This window comes from Lepidothrix coronata, unplaced genomic scaffold, assembly GCF_001604755.1.
Source record: "Lepidothrix coronata isolate B3197 unplaced genomic scaffold, Lepidothrix_coronata-1.0 Scaffold8, whole genome shotgun sequence".
Lineage (NCBI taxonomy): Eukaryota > Metazoa > Chordata > Aves > Passeriformes > Pipridae > Lepidothrix > Lepidothrix coronata.
This window is the reverse complement of record NW_016690188.1, coordinates 2,337,399-2,355,450: the sequence shown is the minus strand read 5'-3', so window position 1 is coordinate 2,355,450 and position 18,052 is coordinate 2,337,399. Positions and strand designations below refer to the sequence as shown.

The window sequence follows — 18,052 nt, the reverse complement described above, 5'->3', positions numbered from 1 at the left end:
GCCTGGCAGCAGATCCCAGGAGTGAGAGCTGGGGAGCAGCAAGTGCCCAGGCCTGCCCAGCGGGGGGTGCTCTGACAGGGCACTACTTGTATGCTGGGAGGTTCTTAAAGACACCGCTCCAAATCTGGTCAAAATATGAGGCTGAGGCAGCTTCAGGGCTTGTGGCAGTGTCAAGTGAGATGTTCCTCTGGAGAGAAGGAGCCTGTGCCTCCATCCAGCAGGTAGCCAGCCGCCAGAGTTGGGAAGTGGTTGCAGCTGTTGGGATACGCTTGCTGCTGCGTAGGCTTGCAGCACAGTGGAATTGTATTGCTGGTAACAGGAGTCATCTGTGGCTCCTGAGCCTGAAAACAATACATGCTGCTGGCTTTTTATTTTAAGATCACCAGGCAGTTCTTATTTGCATGCTCTATAAAACTTTTTAGAAGAGTTTTGCAACTTACTTAAATGCTACAAAATGGAACAATCATTTTGTTCCATTTCGTCAGGACTGTGGCAAATCCTTTGCAAGTACAACATAAGTCAGGACACTCCAGATGCTGGTGGCACAATAGAGCCCAGGCACAGGGTCAGACCATGTCCCCTTCGGCAATGACAATATGTGTCACAATGTGACATCCCCTGCTTGCTGAGCCCCTCACACCACATGGACTCCTTGGTAGCTTTTATGGGTCCTCAGGATCTCACAGGTTTTTGGGGCTGGGGTTTCTGAAAGCTTCCATGTTGTTTTGACTGTCCTTGAACCCTGACTCTCATCCATAATCAAATTTACAGCAAACTGTGTTCTAAGTGCAAGTCAGAGGGTAAGCGATGGAAACCACATGGGAAAACAAAAGGCACCTCAGCTCTGAAGCTGAGCACTGGTGTCAGCTTGTGCTGGCAGGGAGTGGTGTCATTACATAATGATGCACTTATCCAAACGGCGGTTTGTATTTTGGGAGACAGATGTGCCTTGCAGTTGCTAGTGGAAGTTAAATGTTAAATATGAAACCCATTCATTTTCTCTTAGTCATACTTTGGATTTAAGCAGATGTTTTCCTAATTTGTGGTTTTCAAATGTAGCATGCTGACAAGACATTTATCATTAACTACAACTTCATCCATGCAGTTTAGCAAATTGGCCAATTATTAACAGTGAGGGTTGCATGATGCATAGCTCCTGCTACTTTGAAAGGCCTCAATTGAAACCCAATACGTTTTTACAATATAAATTAATTGAGCTTTGGACCGCATCCCTGTTGTGTAAGTGCTCTCTGCTCTCATTGTCAGAATGAACAGCCATTTGTAATGCACTGAGTAGCTGTGCTGTCTGTGAGCAGAGGTCCTGGTGGTGGAAAGGGAAAGATAACATTTTTCTAGTGGGGCATGGACATGGCTGATGGTATCCACATGTAGGCAGCATGACGTATGGAGGGAGTGTGGCCATGGGGTGGTGTAGGTGCATGGAGACCAGGCTTGCTTTGCCACAGATGATGCAGGAGGCAACCTGAAGGGGTGCAGGGAGAGTGATAAACGCAGGGTGGGTGCAGCTGCCTGGAAGTTAGTGCTGCCTAGTATTTTCCATTTTGCTTGCATGTAACTTTGCTAGACTTTCATAGAATCATAGAATGGCTTGGGTTGGGAGGGACTCAAAGATCATCTAGTTCCAACCCTCCCTGCCATGGGCAGGGACACCTTTCACTAGACCAGCTTGTTCAGAGCCCTCTCCAACCTGACTTTGAACACCTCCAGGGATGGAGCATCCACAGCTTCTCAGGGCAACCTGTGCCAGTGTCTCACCACTCACTTTACCCATATTGATTTATTTTTTCCTGGTTTATGTTTGCAAGGTTTGACAAGGTGGGAGGAGGAAAATTTGGTGGTGCTGTTGTGAAGTGGTGAGGTGTTCCAAAGGTGCTTCCCAAAGCAAGGAACCACCATGTGCCTGAAAATGTCATCTCCTATTTTCTCAGCTCTGGAATTCAAGCAGGCAATTTAGTAATCGTTCATTCATCCCATGTATGGGACTTGAAGGAGAACACTGAGTGCACCTCTCCTTTCTAGAAAGTATAAAGACCTTGATTTTTACCAGCTGGCACTGCAGAAATTTTGCCTTACATTCCAGCTGAACAGGGAAAACTCTTCAGGACAGTCTGTTCATAGTTGCTTCAGTTTCTGGCAGATAATTCACTTTTTTTTTCCTCTTCTGTATTTGCATCTGCTCAACAGGGAATCTATATACTTTGTTATAGAACAGGCTGCTGTGGAGATTAATTCCGTGAGAACTGTAAACAAAATAAATGCCTGTGGTATATTTCATTTTGCTTTATGCAGCCAGATGTGCTAGGTGTGAAGTACCTACAGGGCTGTCTTTATAGTCCCATTTGATGTCCTTTTCTTCACAACCTCCTGTTCTGTGGGAAAAGGGAAAAATGGTAACATCACAAAACCAGTCAGGAGCAGTGATGTCTCAGCAGGGAGGCTGGAAGTTGCATGAAGTGCAAAAAGGGGAAAAATTGTTGATTGGAGGATGGTGTGGGAGGGTCCGTGTGGCCTCTGTTCCTGGTCTGCATTAAAAGCATAAGCCCCATGGGTACTTAAAATGAGCTGAAGGCCTGATCCAGAAGTTGATGAGGGATGCAATGAGGGCTTTAAAGTGAGATCTTTGGCATAGTTTTCTCCCCTATGAGCTTTGTGGAAGGGAAGATGGCTTGTTATGGATACATTCTCAATCACCCTCTTGCTTTCCCTGAGTTTAGGTAAACTAAATCTCTGGAAGCAGCTGTGTATCCCATGCTGGGCTTTAAGATGAGACAAGTGTAGGTAGATGTGGGGGTGAATTCGGCTAACCCAAATCCTTATCCCTTGCAGTGCTGCCAAGCTCCTGGAAAAGAGCCCGTTCTCTGTTGGCGCTCCGAGCCCCCTGCTCCCCTCGCCGGCGAGCCTGCAGCTGGCCCAGCTCCAGGCGCAGCTCACACTCCACAGGCTGAAGTTGGCTCAGACAGCCGTTACCAACAACCCAACTGCTGCCACCGTCCTTAACCAGGTTCTCTCCAAAGTGGCCATGTCCCAGCCACTCTTCAACCAGCTGAGGCACCCCACCGTGATGAACGCCCCACAGGGCCACGCCGCGGGGCCGCCGCAGGGGCCCGGCATCGCCGGCACGAGGTTCCCCTCCAGTGGCATTGCCTTTCCTGCCCAGAGCCCAGCCTTAGCCACACCAGGGAGCGGCCTGGGGCCTGTCCAGGCCCAGGCCCCCAATGCCATCGTCATGAGCCCTTTTGGAGGTGTCATGGCTCCAACCTCTGGCCAGCAACCCGTGGTGGTGGGCCTCAACAAGGCGGGTGCCTCCACGTCTGCCACTGCAGGGGGCTTTTATGAGTACAACAAGCAAAATGCCGCCACGGCCACCCCTCAGGCGTACGCCTCAGAGGGCGACCAGTCCAGCCAGCACAGCTTCCTCGCTGGTGGGACCCACACCGCTGCCTCGGCAGCAGGGCCACGCTACGAGGGTCACTTCGGGGCTCCCAGCCAGCTGCAGCACGAGGCATCGGCAGCATTTCCCAAGGAGTCCTACGGGGCGGCAGCGCAGCATGGGGCAGCACGAGCCTTCCCCAGCGACCCGCACACCAGCTCCCATTCAAAAGGAGATCCCGGCCCCGTCTTGCACGGCAGTGGTACAAGCAACCAGTGGGAAAACATCCCTAATTTCCCCAGCCAAAACAAGCCTGACCTCATGCCCAGCGACAGCCTGTGGCCGTCAGCGAGTCAGCAGCAGTATGAAATAAGAAACGAGCTGTACAACCCCGAAGAGCCGACACCTGACACAAAGTTCAGCACGGCCGCCCCCCCTGCCTTCGGCCGCCTCAACCACAGCACACAGAGCTTCGGCAGCCCTCGCATGAGGCAGAAGGAGGAGCAGAGCAGCAGCGTGCCTGACCTGACCACTCGCTCCCTGCTGCCACACCAGCTGAGTGACCTCCGTGGCGTGGCCCCTCTCCACTTCCCCCACGTCTGTGCCCTGTGCGACAAGAAGATTTTCGATCTGAAGGTGGGTGGTTTTAGGGCGTCCCTGGGGCACAGCTCAGACCCTTGAACAGGCTACAGGGTGGCTGATCTGGCCATCAGCTCCTGCCACCCCTCGCTGCCAGTGTCCATCACAGGCGAGGTGCCCTGAGAGAAGCAGAGACAGAGAGTCATAATTCAGCTTAGAGTGTTGTGCATCTGTTTCGTGGCAGCTACTGGGGTTTTGAGATCTGGTTTTGTTCCGCATCTTGCCGTGAAAGATGGTGAGATTACAGCGCTGGCATGAGGTCTGGGCTGAGGTCACAGCTCACCTCATGGGCCCAGAGCGAGGCGGGGAGGAGCTTGAAGCTGATCCCCCAATTCTCAAACCACTGTTGTAACCCCACGTCTGCCGTTTCATCTGCTTCTCCCTTTCTGATCCCAAGGGCTTCTCCCTAAGAGCTTTGTGGAAGCAGCTTGCTTACACAAATCAGCACATTTTTTGATAAAATTATTTTAATAATTCCTCTGTTGGGATCTCTCCCTCCTAGTATGTCTCAGGGAAATTTAGGGCTCAATGTCCGCAGCAACTTTGGCCTGGAAGCAAAGAAGCTGCTCAGGACATGTGGTGCACACCGTGTTCCTACTTCTCTGTTACACTGCCAAGGGAGCTCCAAGTTCAACTTCACCCTCGAGAAGCAGCTTCCCAGATCCCCAGAGAGCCTGTGTGCTAAATCATGTTATATAGATCAGGTCTGGAGATGACCACTTTTGTGGCCCTCTGAGCCCCACAGCTATCCATGGGCTTTGGCTGGTGTTGTTCTGCTTTCCTGGTGAGCCCTGTACAAGTCCCTGTGACCTTTTCTATCATATCACAGGACCAACACCTAACCACAAAGGCATGTATTCTCATGCTCGTGGTAGCCTGACAATAAAATGACAACAACATGTATGTAGAAAGGAAAATGGACAGCAAATGAAATAGTACCTGATACTTACACACCCTGGGGCTTTGGGATATTTGAATATATTTGCTTTCAGCTTTCCCTTTTACTCTTTTAGCAACTGCTTGCAAAAGGGTTTGCTGTGATTACTGCAGCTACAGGGCTGGGCTGAAGTAGCCCCTGTGTAGGGCATGCTGGGCATTTCTTCTTTTCATTAAACATTTAGAAAGAGCAGGGCAAATGTTATTACAGTGAGTTTCAGTGGGTCTGTTACGTGGTGTTTAATGCACTGCCTCAGTTGGATCATAGAAGTGTAAATAGCTGAATGTACCTTGACAAATGCTGCTAATCTATTGAAATAATAAGCAGCTTTGTGGCTGCCCCGAGTACTGAACACCTTCTTTATGGACATTGCAGGAGTTGAGGGTGCTTAGCACCTTGCAGGATGAGCTCTTCAGCTAGAGTGAAGTAACTTAATAATTGAAATATACTGAATTTAAAAGTAAATACAGAGAAGCTCTGCTTTTGTAAAGTAACCTATAATTTAACCTACAAATAATGAAAATGCATTGGATGAATAATAATGCATTGGATAAATAATAATGCATTGGATGCTTGGCTCCAACATCACATGGTTTGATCTTCAGCATCTCAGTATTGGTTTTAGAATAAGGTAAACTGAACAGAGGAATAATCTCTTTTAAATTTGTCTCAGGATTTTTCCCGTGCTCATCATTTCTTTGTTTCAACATAGGACTGGGATCAGCACATTAAGGGAAGTCTTCACATCCAAAAATGTATGGCTTTTTCAGATAAGTAAGTATTATTTTAGAGTCACTCTTCAAACTGAACTGCTAACAGAGCGTCGCTTACTTCAGTGGCTTTACACCGGGAATTTGCTGCCTAATAATTAAGCTTGAATATTTATGGCACATTATGCATGCTTCTAAAGTTCTTTTCTTTCTTTTCCAGCACTGGAATCCGGTGTATGTTAAGCTCATCAGATGGAACATTGCATTTATCACCAAATAATGCAGCAGTTTTCAATCCACCTAGTATCGAAGGTAAATGGTTGTATGTGCAGTAGTTAAAAACAATTCTTTTAATTGAAAGGGAATTCACTTTCTGGGGAGAAGTGGGCTTTTTAAATGAAAAGTGATAAAAGTTTCCAAGGAAAAATTTTGAGAGGTTGTGCACAGAAAGGTTAAAAACCAATACTGTGCCTTTCTAAGTATGAATTTATTTTTCTTTCAAACCGTGACTGTTTTTTACAGTACAACAAAACAGTGTATAATTTGACGTAGAGGCTATGAAATTACTTACTGTGTAAATGGGGCACTGCTTATTGAGCACATTAATGCAGTTGATATTAGTCAAGATTTTCATGTGTGTAATCCATTATTTAGATTATCCACCAAATGTCGGCACATCTTTTATCACTACGCCAGCAAGATCCTTTGGCCAGCCAGGTCCTACATTTTCTTCTCCTCCATCAGGGGTAAGAGTGAGTACCTAAGCAAACTGATCTCTGTGTCAAGGTTCTTGTAGAAGTCACTTCTGCTTACTGGAATTTAAACCCCAAGGGCTTCCTTTCAAACAATAATCTGAATATTCAGTCTGTTATTTCAACTTCCCTGCAGCTCTTTTATGCTTTTGATTTTGGCCAAATATGAGTTTGATTGTAGTTTTTGTTTTGTTTTGTTTCTTTTCCAGTGCTGAAAGTTGTTTTCTTATCAGGGAGATTTGGGCAGCTGGGTGAATGGTTTTGTGGGTATCCCATTGACCTTTCTCCCTCATTTTCTGAGTCATTTCAACCCAGGGAGGTCAGCTTCAGCTTGGAATGAATATTTGGATTAGTCTTTAGTTACTCTCAGTATCTATCCCATTAAGCAGCCTTCTATTTCTCTGGTTATTTATTTATATCAATTGCTCTCTGCCTCTCCCACGCTGGGGTCCTTCTCCCGGGTTGCAGCAGTGGCAAAGATAGTGGCTGCAGCTTCGCTGTTATTCACCTGGAGGTTCCAGATCAGTTCATTATACTGGACTAACTTTTCCTTAGCTTCTTTTAGTGTAGTATTTATAGCATCTGCTGCCACTGCTGGCCTATCAGCAAGTTTGCTTTGGTGTAAAGCCTTCCATGGTTTAGGTGTACTGGTCCCCACCCTGCATTCAATACAGGTCCCCAGGTATATTGCTCTAATGCACGCTTGAATTCCTAGCTCTAATCAAAAAATGCCAGAAAAAAAACAAAACATTAGAAGTGGTTCTTACACTAACAAAACAGAAAGATTTTAGAAGGGAAAAAAAAAAGGCAAATAAAAGCAAATCATACTCGTAATGAAAATAAAAAGTTGTTAGGTTAAAATTAAACTCATCACATATCAGAAAGCTGCAGCTAAAGCTGGAGACACCAAGAACTTGTGTTAGGGCGTTCATGGAATAGCAGCAGTAATCCAGGGGTTCAAGTTTTCACCTTGTTAGCTTTTGTGCATATATCCTGATGTGGTCTCAGACACTCTGAAAAGCAAGGCTGAGTTGTGTCCCTGTGCCACTCTGGTTTGCAACAGGCATTGCTTACAGGAAGGTCACCCAGATTTCCTTAATCCAACCAATTTTCTACTGTGCAGTTTTACTGTGCAAGAGGTTATTTGAAGGGGTTTTAGTTTCTGCCTGTCACAGACACTGTGTGTGCAGGGGAGCAAAGAGCAGAGCTGCTCATGACAGCTGCCTCCAAGGTCAGAGGTGGAGTAGCAGCGGGTGCAGAGGAATGTTCCTTTTCATCATGTCTGTCAACTTCTCAACAAATGAAATTACTGCTAATACCAGTGTCATTTCTCCTTAGAATCTGTCACTATTTATCATTTAAGCTGCCTGCAGAAATCCTCCTTCTGAATGACCTGCAGTATTATGAGAGATAAAAGAAACAATAACTTTGATTTTCCTGTAAATCCTCTTTTTCTTCAGAAGCTCATCAGATGAACAGGGAGCTATATTAGAGGTGTTAAGACCGAGTTTGCCAGCTGTCATTCACTCTGCAACCCAGGTGGCTTATAATTTATTGCACCTTTGCACGGTAGTATTCACTTTCAGCTAAGCTGCTGCCATTTAACTGAGCAGTGGGAGATTATACTTGACCCTGCATGTAATCATAAACAAAGTGTTCAGATTTCTGGAAGGGCTTGCTCTGTGCTGTCCATCTGCAAATAACTCTATCCGTCTTTAAAAGGCAAATGCTGCCAGTCTTGACTCGGGCATGGAGAGACATTAGCACTGGGGAGATGAGATTGGCCATTTCTTATTGTCTTTAAAAAAATTCACGTGAAGCTTAAGAAAGGGATAAAGAACTTGAAAAACAAGAAGTAAACAAACAAAAAAAGCTGTAAGAATTTGGTGAAATAATATTACAAATCATATGAGGTGCATTTCACTGCTGTGCATCTTTTTTTTTTTTTGTATTATCATTGGTAAAAGCTGCATTGGTAAACCCCCATAGATATGAGTTACAAAGCAAGTTAACTTAGAATCTTATTGAAAAATGCATTCAACACTTGTCATGCAACAGCTCCTTTAACTTCCTGATTGTGGATTTGGAAGCTGTATATTCCTTTTCTGGCTGTGATTTACAGTCCTATTTAATGAATAGATCCAATTTAAATGCAATCAGCTGACAAGATCATTGCTTGATACAGCCTGTTGACTTCTGGCATGAGTATGTGACCACTTCTTAATCATGAATTACAGCAGGTTTATGGCATAGCATTTTAATTTAAACCATTGCCAGTTGTGGGGAAGTGGTAGCAACTTACAGTTGTTTGATTTAATGTACTGAGGAGCGTGTGTTGGAACATGGGCTCTGGAGCCAACGTAGAGAACAGCCAAGTCTAGTCCCACAGACTCCTACACACTATCTTTTACCAGAGCTAACAAAATAAACAGAACATGCCCAGTAACCTGGAGTGTTTGTGCACTGGGACTGCATTTGCTGTTTCCTTTTCCTCTGCTGGCTATAGTTGTGTTCTTCTGTTCTGTGATACATGCTACCATGCCAGATATATACAGACATCACTTCTGTTCAAGTGGAGTTGAGTTGCTTCATCTTTTTCTCGGGATCAGATCTTTGTTATTTTTCTGCTAGAGAAAATATCTTACTTATGGACTTTTACACTTCTTTGACTTACCTTACACACCTGGGCAGGCCCTGTGAGATGCAAGCTAAGTAGCAGACCACTGTATAATGCAGGGTCTTGCTGCAGCAAAAATACACAAATGGTTAAGTGGTGAAGCCTGGAAGGAAGGCAATGAGACGAAGGTGTAAATAAGATAACATTAGCTCTGTAACTTGTGAACTTGCTGACAAGCCAAACATTTGCGATGGCTCTGGTGAACTTGATCCCACAAGATTACATGATTTGCATCTTCCCTTGAATGGCACAATTTTAATTGAAGGTAGAGTTACTTCTCCAGCAAAATCCTAACAGCAGAGGTCATAAACATGGAAGTAGTCTGGAAAGATTTAATCCCATGTGACTGATTTGTTGCTTGTCATTAGCTGGGGTAAATTAACTTTCTGTCTGGGTATACCCTGATGCCTCTTTGCATAGAGAGTGTAGAGCTTGCTTTCCATGTCAGAGAGATGGGCAGTTCTCTGGGAACTGCCCCAGCACTCTAAAATAGACTTCCACCCTTGGAAAGCAATTACCACTCCGGTGCTATGGGCCTGTGCCAGCCCACTTTGGGAGACGTGGTCACTTGTCAGTGACCAATTTGGGAGACGTGTCCAGTGGTGACTGTGCTCCCAGGGCAGAAGTCCCTCCTACTGCACGTTGTTGCAATAAGAGGGGAAAGTAGAAGGTTTTCTGACTCGAGGTAGAGCTGTGTGTCCTCTCACGAGTTAAATGAGATCACTTTTACCCCTGGCCCAGTCTTTTCCAGTATGGCAGAAGAAAGATTTAAATTCAGCCCCTGCCGTCCTGAACACCTCTGTAGTCACCTAAACTGATTTCTGACATCCATAAATTCAGCAGGGACTGCAGTGAGCAGTTAGTTTTTACAGCAATATCATTAGTCCTATTTGAAGGGGAGCATCTCCTCTAGAAATCCTCTCTGGACTTTGTAAATACCCAGGGATGGAGACTCCATTGCAACCTGCACTGCAGTTAAACATGTATTTCTAAACATTTGTATTGCTAAACCAGGATGTTAAAATGCAAGTTTTAAAAGAAGAATATTTGTCCTTAATAACAGGTACACAGAGCAGAGCATTTTTTGCAAAAATGTAGTATCTAATCTAGTGGATTGAATATCTAAGATAAAAACATTGGTTTGAGTTGGTTTTTTTCCCAGTTTGCCCAGAGGAAATCTACACTGGGTCGAGTTGTTCACATCTGCAACCTCCCTGAGGGAAGCTGCACGGAGAATGATGTCATTAACTTGGGCCTCCCATTTGGAAAGGTCACCAACTATATCCTCATGAAATCCACTAATCAGGTACTGTGCATTTAGGGCACCAGTATTGACATCTATTGGCTTGAGACAGAGTGTTTGGGGAAAATCTCTTATTTTATAATAGAAAGTTATGTATATAAAGCCTACTCCTAAAATAAAAAAAACAGTTGGTGTTCACAGAATGAGATGACAACAGACACAAACATGGCCACTGCCTCATAGTTCTTGTTAAAAAAAAAAAAAAAACAGAAATCTCAATGGAGAAGTGTTGTAAAACTGTGCTTTTAATAATATTTTTAAAGGGAATAACTTGGCTGCCTTCTCTTAGCCATTCAGTAGGGTTACTTTCAGACTTGTCTTATTCTTCATGGTAGCTTAAGTCTGCCCTAAGTAACTTATGTGTACCAGTGGTGTAAGCTGGTAAGAGTAGAATATCTTCTCTCACATACCTGCAGCAAACAATATGGTTGGATGTAGAATCCACACCAGTGGTCAGTGTTTGAAATTGTAATGTTTCAAAATAACTGAATCACAGAATGGTTTGACTTGAAAGGGTTTTAAAGACCATCTGGCTCTAACTCCCGTACCATGGGCAGGGACACCTTCCACCGGACCAGGTTGCTCAGAGCCCCATCCAGCCTGGCCTTGAACACTGACAGTCAAGAAAGATTAGATACCAGTCATTCAGTTTTTAACTAAACTGGCTTCTAAAGTCACATATTGGCTTTAAGAGCTGGTTTGAAAATATTTCTTGCGGTTAAAAGAAGGCTGAGAAAGGGACCGAATGTTACTGTTTCAGCTTCAGGGCTGGAAAGCTACCCAGTTTTGTACTATCGAGACGTTTTGCATAGGAGGAATCTAAAGGAAACTTATTTTGCTGCCTTTTCTCTCTTATACTTCGTATTTTTAATAATGTAATAGATTGTAAAGTTCTCCCCATTTGTGCTAGGCCTTTCTGGAAATGGCTTACAGTGAAGCAGCTCAAGCCATGGTGCAGTACTACAAAGAAAAACCTGCTATGATAAATGATGACAAGTTACTTATTAGGATACAAGGAATTGCAGCTGAAGGTAAGATAGTTATTCCTGATCAAATTTTCTGAGTTTCTGTGGCATGTCTGGAGAATACATCTAAAAAAAAATCTTTGCTGATTACTGACTTCTAATTGAAGCTTTATTATTATGGAAAAAGAAATTAAGAAAGATAAATTAACAAATATATTTTAATGATATTTTATACTTAGCTGCTTGGTTTTGTTCTAAATTTTAACTCTTGGAAAAGACCCCATTTTCTCTAGTCCACTCAAACCATTTCAAAAATCCCTTCTGAGCTTCCCTCCCCACATTGCTTGGTCTAAAAAAGGTCTAAAACACAGCCATGTGTGAGATACAAGATGTCAGCAAAATAAGGTTGTCTGGTCCTTTTAGTCAGGCATTAAGCCTGAAGCAATGTCTTTTTTACTGCTTGCATGCTTGAGCCATAGTACAATCTTGATACCAAGCAGTAATGGCCAAACAGCACATTGATTTCTTTTTATTTCCTTCTTGTGAACGACCTAAATTTAAAAACACAATTTTCTTTTTTTAAATAGAGTCAGAACAGAGCAATAGCCTTTAGACTTTGTCTGTAGAGTGTGTGACACTTCTGTTGTAGACATCTGGGTGATGTCCAAAACTCACTGCTCTTGTGAGCGTATTTATGAAGGCTTATCTACTGCCATGTGTAATGCTAAGAGGGTATTTTTATTTCATGGTAACTTGGACCAGAACTGGTAATGCAGAGCTTAAAAGCTCCATATTGTATTTACTAACATGGCATGAAGTTATTTTATAAAACAGCTCTTTAAGTTTCCAATTTAAGAGGCCTTTTATGAGCCTTGAGGAAAAACAAGGAATTCAGATGGTTTGGTCTAACCTTTGGAAAAGTCTCTTTCTCTCTTGTATCTGTATAATGGTTTAAGGAGACAAAGGAGTTGCCAGAAGTTCATAAACCAGGGCAGTCTTTCCAAGTGTGGTACATTGAGGGATTCAGATGTTAGGTGGTGGAGGCTGTGCATCTTGATGTAGAGGCAGGAGTTACCGAGGAGATGTGGTGGTTTGCCTAGATTTCAGGAAGATTTTTCTGCTCTTTCAATGGCAGTTTTTTCAGGTTATGGAACTACTTTGCTCTGCATAAGCAAGAAAGCAAACAAATAAAAGCACAATGTAGAAGGGGGTATATGCATGAGCTATTTACCACTACAAACTGCTGAGTTCCTGCATGATTATGTTGCTCAGCTGTGCATGCTCCAAGTGTTTGACAAATTGCATGCACTCCAGCCTGTGTAGTGCATTCTTCGTAAATGATCTTGAATTTTGAGTAATCTACACATCTTTCTTGCACTTGGCTTTTCTGAAGCTCTCCTGTCTACATGGTCTTCTAGAGCTATACCACAGAATGAACTGACTCTGAGATGAAGATAAAGCAGTTCATTCCCAGAGGATGAGAGATAGGCTGCTATACATATTTAATTCCATACTAGAAAAATTGTCTGGTTTGTTTCCTCTTAGATCCAGTTCCTAGAAAATTCTCTGTAGTGATTGTGTAACAAGGAAGGACGAGCCAGTTTTCAAAGCCTGTCATAGCAGCCAAGTATGAGGAGACAGTGCTACAACGTAATGGAGCAAACTTTCCATTTGTATCATTTTACCGCTTTGATCGTGTTATTGAGAAACAAGCTGCAGAAAAGAATGTAACCACAACACTGAAACTAAATATTTCTGAGCAATAGTATAATTGAATGCATGGATACTGTTTCTTGAAGGACAAATCACCTATATTAGCTTGGAGAGTAGTGCAGCATGCTAAGCAGTTTCTTTGTTTTTGTTAGAAACCAGGTAAGAATGTGGCTGCTATCATCCAGGACATCCATTCGCAGAGGGAGAGGGACCTGCTGCGTGAAGTGGACAGGTAAAGTTTCTCCACAGTTTGGAACTGGAAGTCTGTAAACCTGTAGGTAGAAGCAGCATTATCCCTGTGCTTCCCTCTCTTATTTCATTTGCTTTCCTAATTTGGATTTCACTTATAGAATAGTGTGTATTTTTATATAGTCCAATGGTAGGTACAGGACCTGTATAATGAGATCAGATTGAAACTGTGCATGTTATGAAAATAAAAGATCTCTTTCCTGCTGCTGCTGATGACTCAGAAAGTACGCCTGGCATGTGAAGAACGCAGAAATGAAGCTGTTCCACTCTCCTCCCTGTTGAGTGAAAAGCGTAAAGGGTGGGGGTGCTGTGAGACCTGCTGGGAAGGAGTGGATTCAGATTAAAATGTATTTGGGTACATTTCTGATCTGCCTGACTTCTGGACCTTCCAGCAAAATTGGAGAGGAATTACAGTCCTAAAACATCTCTTTTAAACAGGTGGCCATTGTCACTTTTGTGTCAGAGATGCCCTAGCTGAGTGAGTATTCAGGGTGCAGACATTAGGGTCATTGTAAAGGTATTAACATATTATAAGCTTTTAATGCTAAACCCCTATGAGATGCTTCTAAGAATGAATGAATATATTCTTGACAGTTCTATGGAGATTTGGTTAAGCTCTGTGGATATGACACTGCCTTTTCTCCTATTCACTGTGTTTGCAGCTGTGCAGTGCATGTCTGTGAAAGGCCTGGGGTCTCAGGTTCACAGTCCCCAGGGCAGTCCCCATGAGCTTCCAGTGTACAAGAACTTGGTAGTCAATAGTGGGTCAGCCAGTTAACAGCTGCCTTTTCCCTCTGCAGCAGGTATGGAATGGACAGGCCCCGCTCTCGCAGTCCCATCAGCCGCTCTCTGTCACCCCGATCCCACACTCCCAGCTTTACTTCCTGCAGTTCACCACACAGCCCAATGGGGACCAGCAGGACTGACTGGGGAAATGGGAGAGAGGCATGGGATCAGTCCCCGTATTCTCGACGGGAAGAGGAAAGAGATAGCAGAGAATGGCGAGAGAATGGGGATGAGAAGAGGGACAGGACTGACACGTGGGTACACGAGAGGAAACATTATTCCCGACAGCTGGACAAGTTTGATTTGGATGAACGGCTTGAAGGAGGCAGAGGATACCGAGAAAAATACTTACGGACTGGTTCCCCTGGCTCCCTTCACCCTTTATCTGGCTACAAGAACAGGGAGGATGACTATTACCGAAAATCCTCTAAGTCAAAATCTGACAAGTTTCAGAGGCAGCAGCAGGATGTACCTGGGAGATCTAAGAGAAAGGAAGAGGCAAAGTTAAGGGAACGCAGGCATTCTTACAGCGACGACACTGCCAGGGAGGAGGTGGCTGAACAGAAGCACGGCAAAGCGTCTGAGGGCTCCAGGCAAAAACAAAGTGAGAAGAATAAGGTGAAGAAAGCCGAAAAAGACCAAGAAGAAGATGCTACTGCTGAAAGCAGTGATGTGAAGGAACCCAAACCACCAGAGAATGAGGTAAATAGAGATCTAAAAGTGTATTTAAAAGAAAGTAAATGCTGAAGTAATATATTTTCTGAAATATCTTAGAGCATATGTTGTAGGTGTTGTGCCACTGACATGAAATGTTTTGCCATGATAAAATCACAGAATATAGTCCTAGAAGAGACCTTTGGAGGTCCTCTTGTCCGTGTCTTTGCCCAGATCATGCAGATCTGTTAACGCATTGCAGTGTTGGGTATACTGTCATTCTGTGTCAAGCACGGAATTTTTGGGTAACCACTGAGGGGATAGGGACAGACAACTGAAAACAAAACCAAATGACAGTGTGCTGTTTGCATGCAGGTTGTATGTGCAGGGGCAATTGCCCTCCTGCTCTCTAAATCTGTGCAGAATACCCCATAGCTGCTCTCCATAACCTCCTTCCACTCAATGAGCATTGAGTTATCTGAGAATTAAGTGATATTTTACAGAGGTGCACAATATTTGTAGGACGAGACGTGGAAATGGTTGTTTCACTACTAAAATGGGGAATGAACTTTCTATGAGGACATTTTCTTTCTGGATAACTCAACAGAGGAATTGGTTTCCATTAATCATATGTCCCTACTCTCAACTGTGGTAGGGGTAATTCACACCACTCCTTTCAATGTGCTGGCAGGAATCTTCTCCCATGGCAGAACCACTGAATCAGCTTACCTATAAAATTACGGGATCTCTGGAGAAATACTTCCAGCTGTAAGGTGGCAATGTTTGTGGATTTGATTCTCCACTGGAAAAAAGTGGGAGGGGGAACAGATCAAGATGCCTCATTTGCTCAGTCTCAGTACAGCCCATACTCATATCCCCACCCTGTGGGGATCTGGTTACTGGCTCTTGGCCACCTTGCCTCCCCCAGCTCCCACTCAGTGATACGCTGCTGCCATCCACCCCCAGGGCTGCTGGCACGGGAGGCTGCAGAGCTGCTTGGCTGACCAGGGCTCCATTGTCGGTTGTTTTCAGCTGACCTTGCGTTTGTTCTTCTCATGTGAGGGCAAAGTTGATGGAAATCTCTAGATTTATAACTCCGCTGGTCTGTACCAGCTGCAGCACTACCTCATGCCACAGATATGTGTTTTTGTACCACCTTTTATCATCTTTCTCCTTTGGCTGATATTTCACTGTGGCGTATGGTTCCTTGGGAGGAGATGTCAGAGAGAAATGTCAGAAAGCATCCTAAATCACCAGTGTTGCACACTCCTCTGCATGTTTTTCAAGTTATTTCACAGTAGCTTTGCTAAAGGCATACCTCTCCAGGGACTACTGCTAGTAATTTATTTCATAAGGAAGAAGTAGTTTTGAATGTCTTGAACTCACATGTTGCTTTGCCCCTCTTTTACTAACTGCCAGGTAGTACTGTGGTTTTGTTCTTCCAAATTATGAACTGAGCAAGCAGTTGAATTCTCAACTGATCCTACATCAATGAACAAAACTATTGAGGTCTTCTGCAGAGTTTTAACACTGCTGCTCTCCTTACCATGTTTGAGCCAACATAACAGATATGTAGAGAACAGAGGAGTGGAGGCTGGAAATTTTAATGAATTGACATTCTCCCCCACCTGTCTTCTAGCCAATTTTGTGATATAAATTACATCTCTCTAATTTTGTTTAAAATTCTTTTTCTTATTCTTATTTGTGCAGCTCTGCTAATGGAATCTAATTGTCACGCCTTTTCTCACAGCCTAGTTGACTTGCATAAACTTTAGAAATAAAGAATATGACCTTGTGAGTGACTTTGATTCTCTAAACCCAGAATAGAAACATACTAGAGCACCACTGTGTGTTGCTATACATGTATATGTATTTATTTTAGCTTGAAAAAGAGGCGCAAGTTCCAGAGAAGAGCTCACCTTCAGATAATAAACAAGGAAAAGAATCCGGAGAGGTTCTGGAAAACACAAGAAAAGAGAAGGTCGGTGACACATTGTTAGTGCAGTTATATGACCAAATGAGTAAAACCCCAGGTTTGGTAGCACATTTTCCCAAATGAAATATTAACCCCCCATGAAGAAACATGTTAAGGGATTGTAGAAGGAGGCTGTCTAAATTAACTTGCCTTATCTTGACCTCTGCTTTAAGGGACAGCTTTTCCTGAAGTCTCCAGAACTCTTTTTTTAGTTACTCTTTGCCCATGTACATTGCTTCACATGCACAGCTCTTGGCACTGGCAGCTGTAAGGAACGTATGCCCAAGTGAACCGTGGAACTTTGCAAACCATGCCCAAGAATAGGAGATGGAGTCAGTTAGTGGAGAAAGAGGGGACTAATGATGAATACTTTTCAGAGCATTGGCCCTATGAACTATAGATAGTAGCCTCTTCTGATTGTTTCTGGTTTTAATTAAATAATGCCTTTACAGAACCCCTGCTACTGCATCACAGTCAGGGAGAGCAATGTCCTTGGAATTCCTCCAGCTTCATATCTGTAGGGTCATGGGTTGATGGTCAGATATGGAAGCTATTGATATCTGTTGCTGTAGAAAACTGATCTCCTGGCAAGAACAGTGTCAACTCCCGGAGTTTTCATGCTGTTTTAGGATTCTAGGAGGGGAAGTGTGGGAATGGCCAAACAGGAGGAGAATACAGATTATTAATAGATTATGTGTACACAAGGAGTCTGGGAGTTGAAATCTAAGCTGCAAGTGTGTCTTAGAAGCAACATATACCTTTTAATTCTAAGACTTCTGAAGTCCAGTATTAGTGTCTGAGTCCTACAAGTCCATAACCGCATGAATGAGGTATTTCAGAATATGTACTTTGGAGTATAATTGTAAACCTGATTTTTCTGAAGGCTTAGGGCAGTCTCTACCAGCACAGTCCCTGGCAGAGGACTCTTGCTGGTGGAAGGAAATGACTGCAGAAGGAAGCCACATCCATAGGAATTTAAAGGACCTAGTCTAGCCAAGTGAAAACCCCAGCGACTCGACTGGGGTTCAGTATGTTTTCATTGCACTGATATGGAGGTAGAGGAAAGGGAGAGGTTCTTTTCCTTGAGTATCACACAATAGCATCAGTTGCATAATAAAGTGTAACAGGTTGTGCCTTGCTCTGCTGCTTACAGAAAAGTAAGAAGCAGGAGACTAGAGAGAATGTAATCCCCAAAGCAGTTACAGAATCTCCACAAAGTGAAGTTTATGTGATAATTCAGTAGAGATTGCTTGTCTTTGTGCATAAGGTTCGAAATTACAACACTCAGGCATATTGTTCTT

General features: G+C 43.7%; 1 protein-coding gene across 1 annotated transcript in view; it reads left to right on the top strand.

The window, feature by feature from the left end:
• RBM20 (RNA binding motif protein 20) overlaps window positions 1-18,052 on the top strand; it is a 68,670-nt gene that overhangs the window by 38,418 nt on the left and 12,200 nt on the right. Inside the window, 10 exon segments of the mRNA XM_017840232.1 lie at window positions 2,848-4,027; window positions 5,680-5,741; window positions 5,898-5,989; window positions 6,332-6,423; window positions 10,269-10,412; window positions 11,320-11,417; window positions 11,419-11,440; window positions 13,240-13,319; window positions 14,137-14,824; window positions 16,659-16,757. Coding sequence (XP_017695721.1) covers window positions 2,848-4,027; window positions 5,680-5,741; window positions 5,898-5,989; window positions 6,332-6,423; window positions 10,269-10,412; window positions 11,320-11,417; window positions 11,419-11,440; window positions 13,240-13,319; window positions 14,137-14,824; window positions 16,659-16,757 — 2,557 coding nt within the window.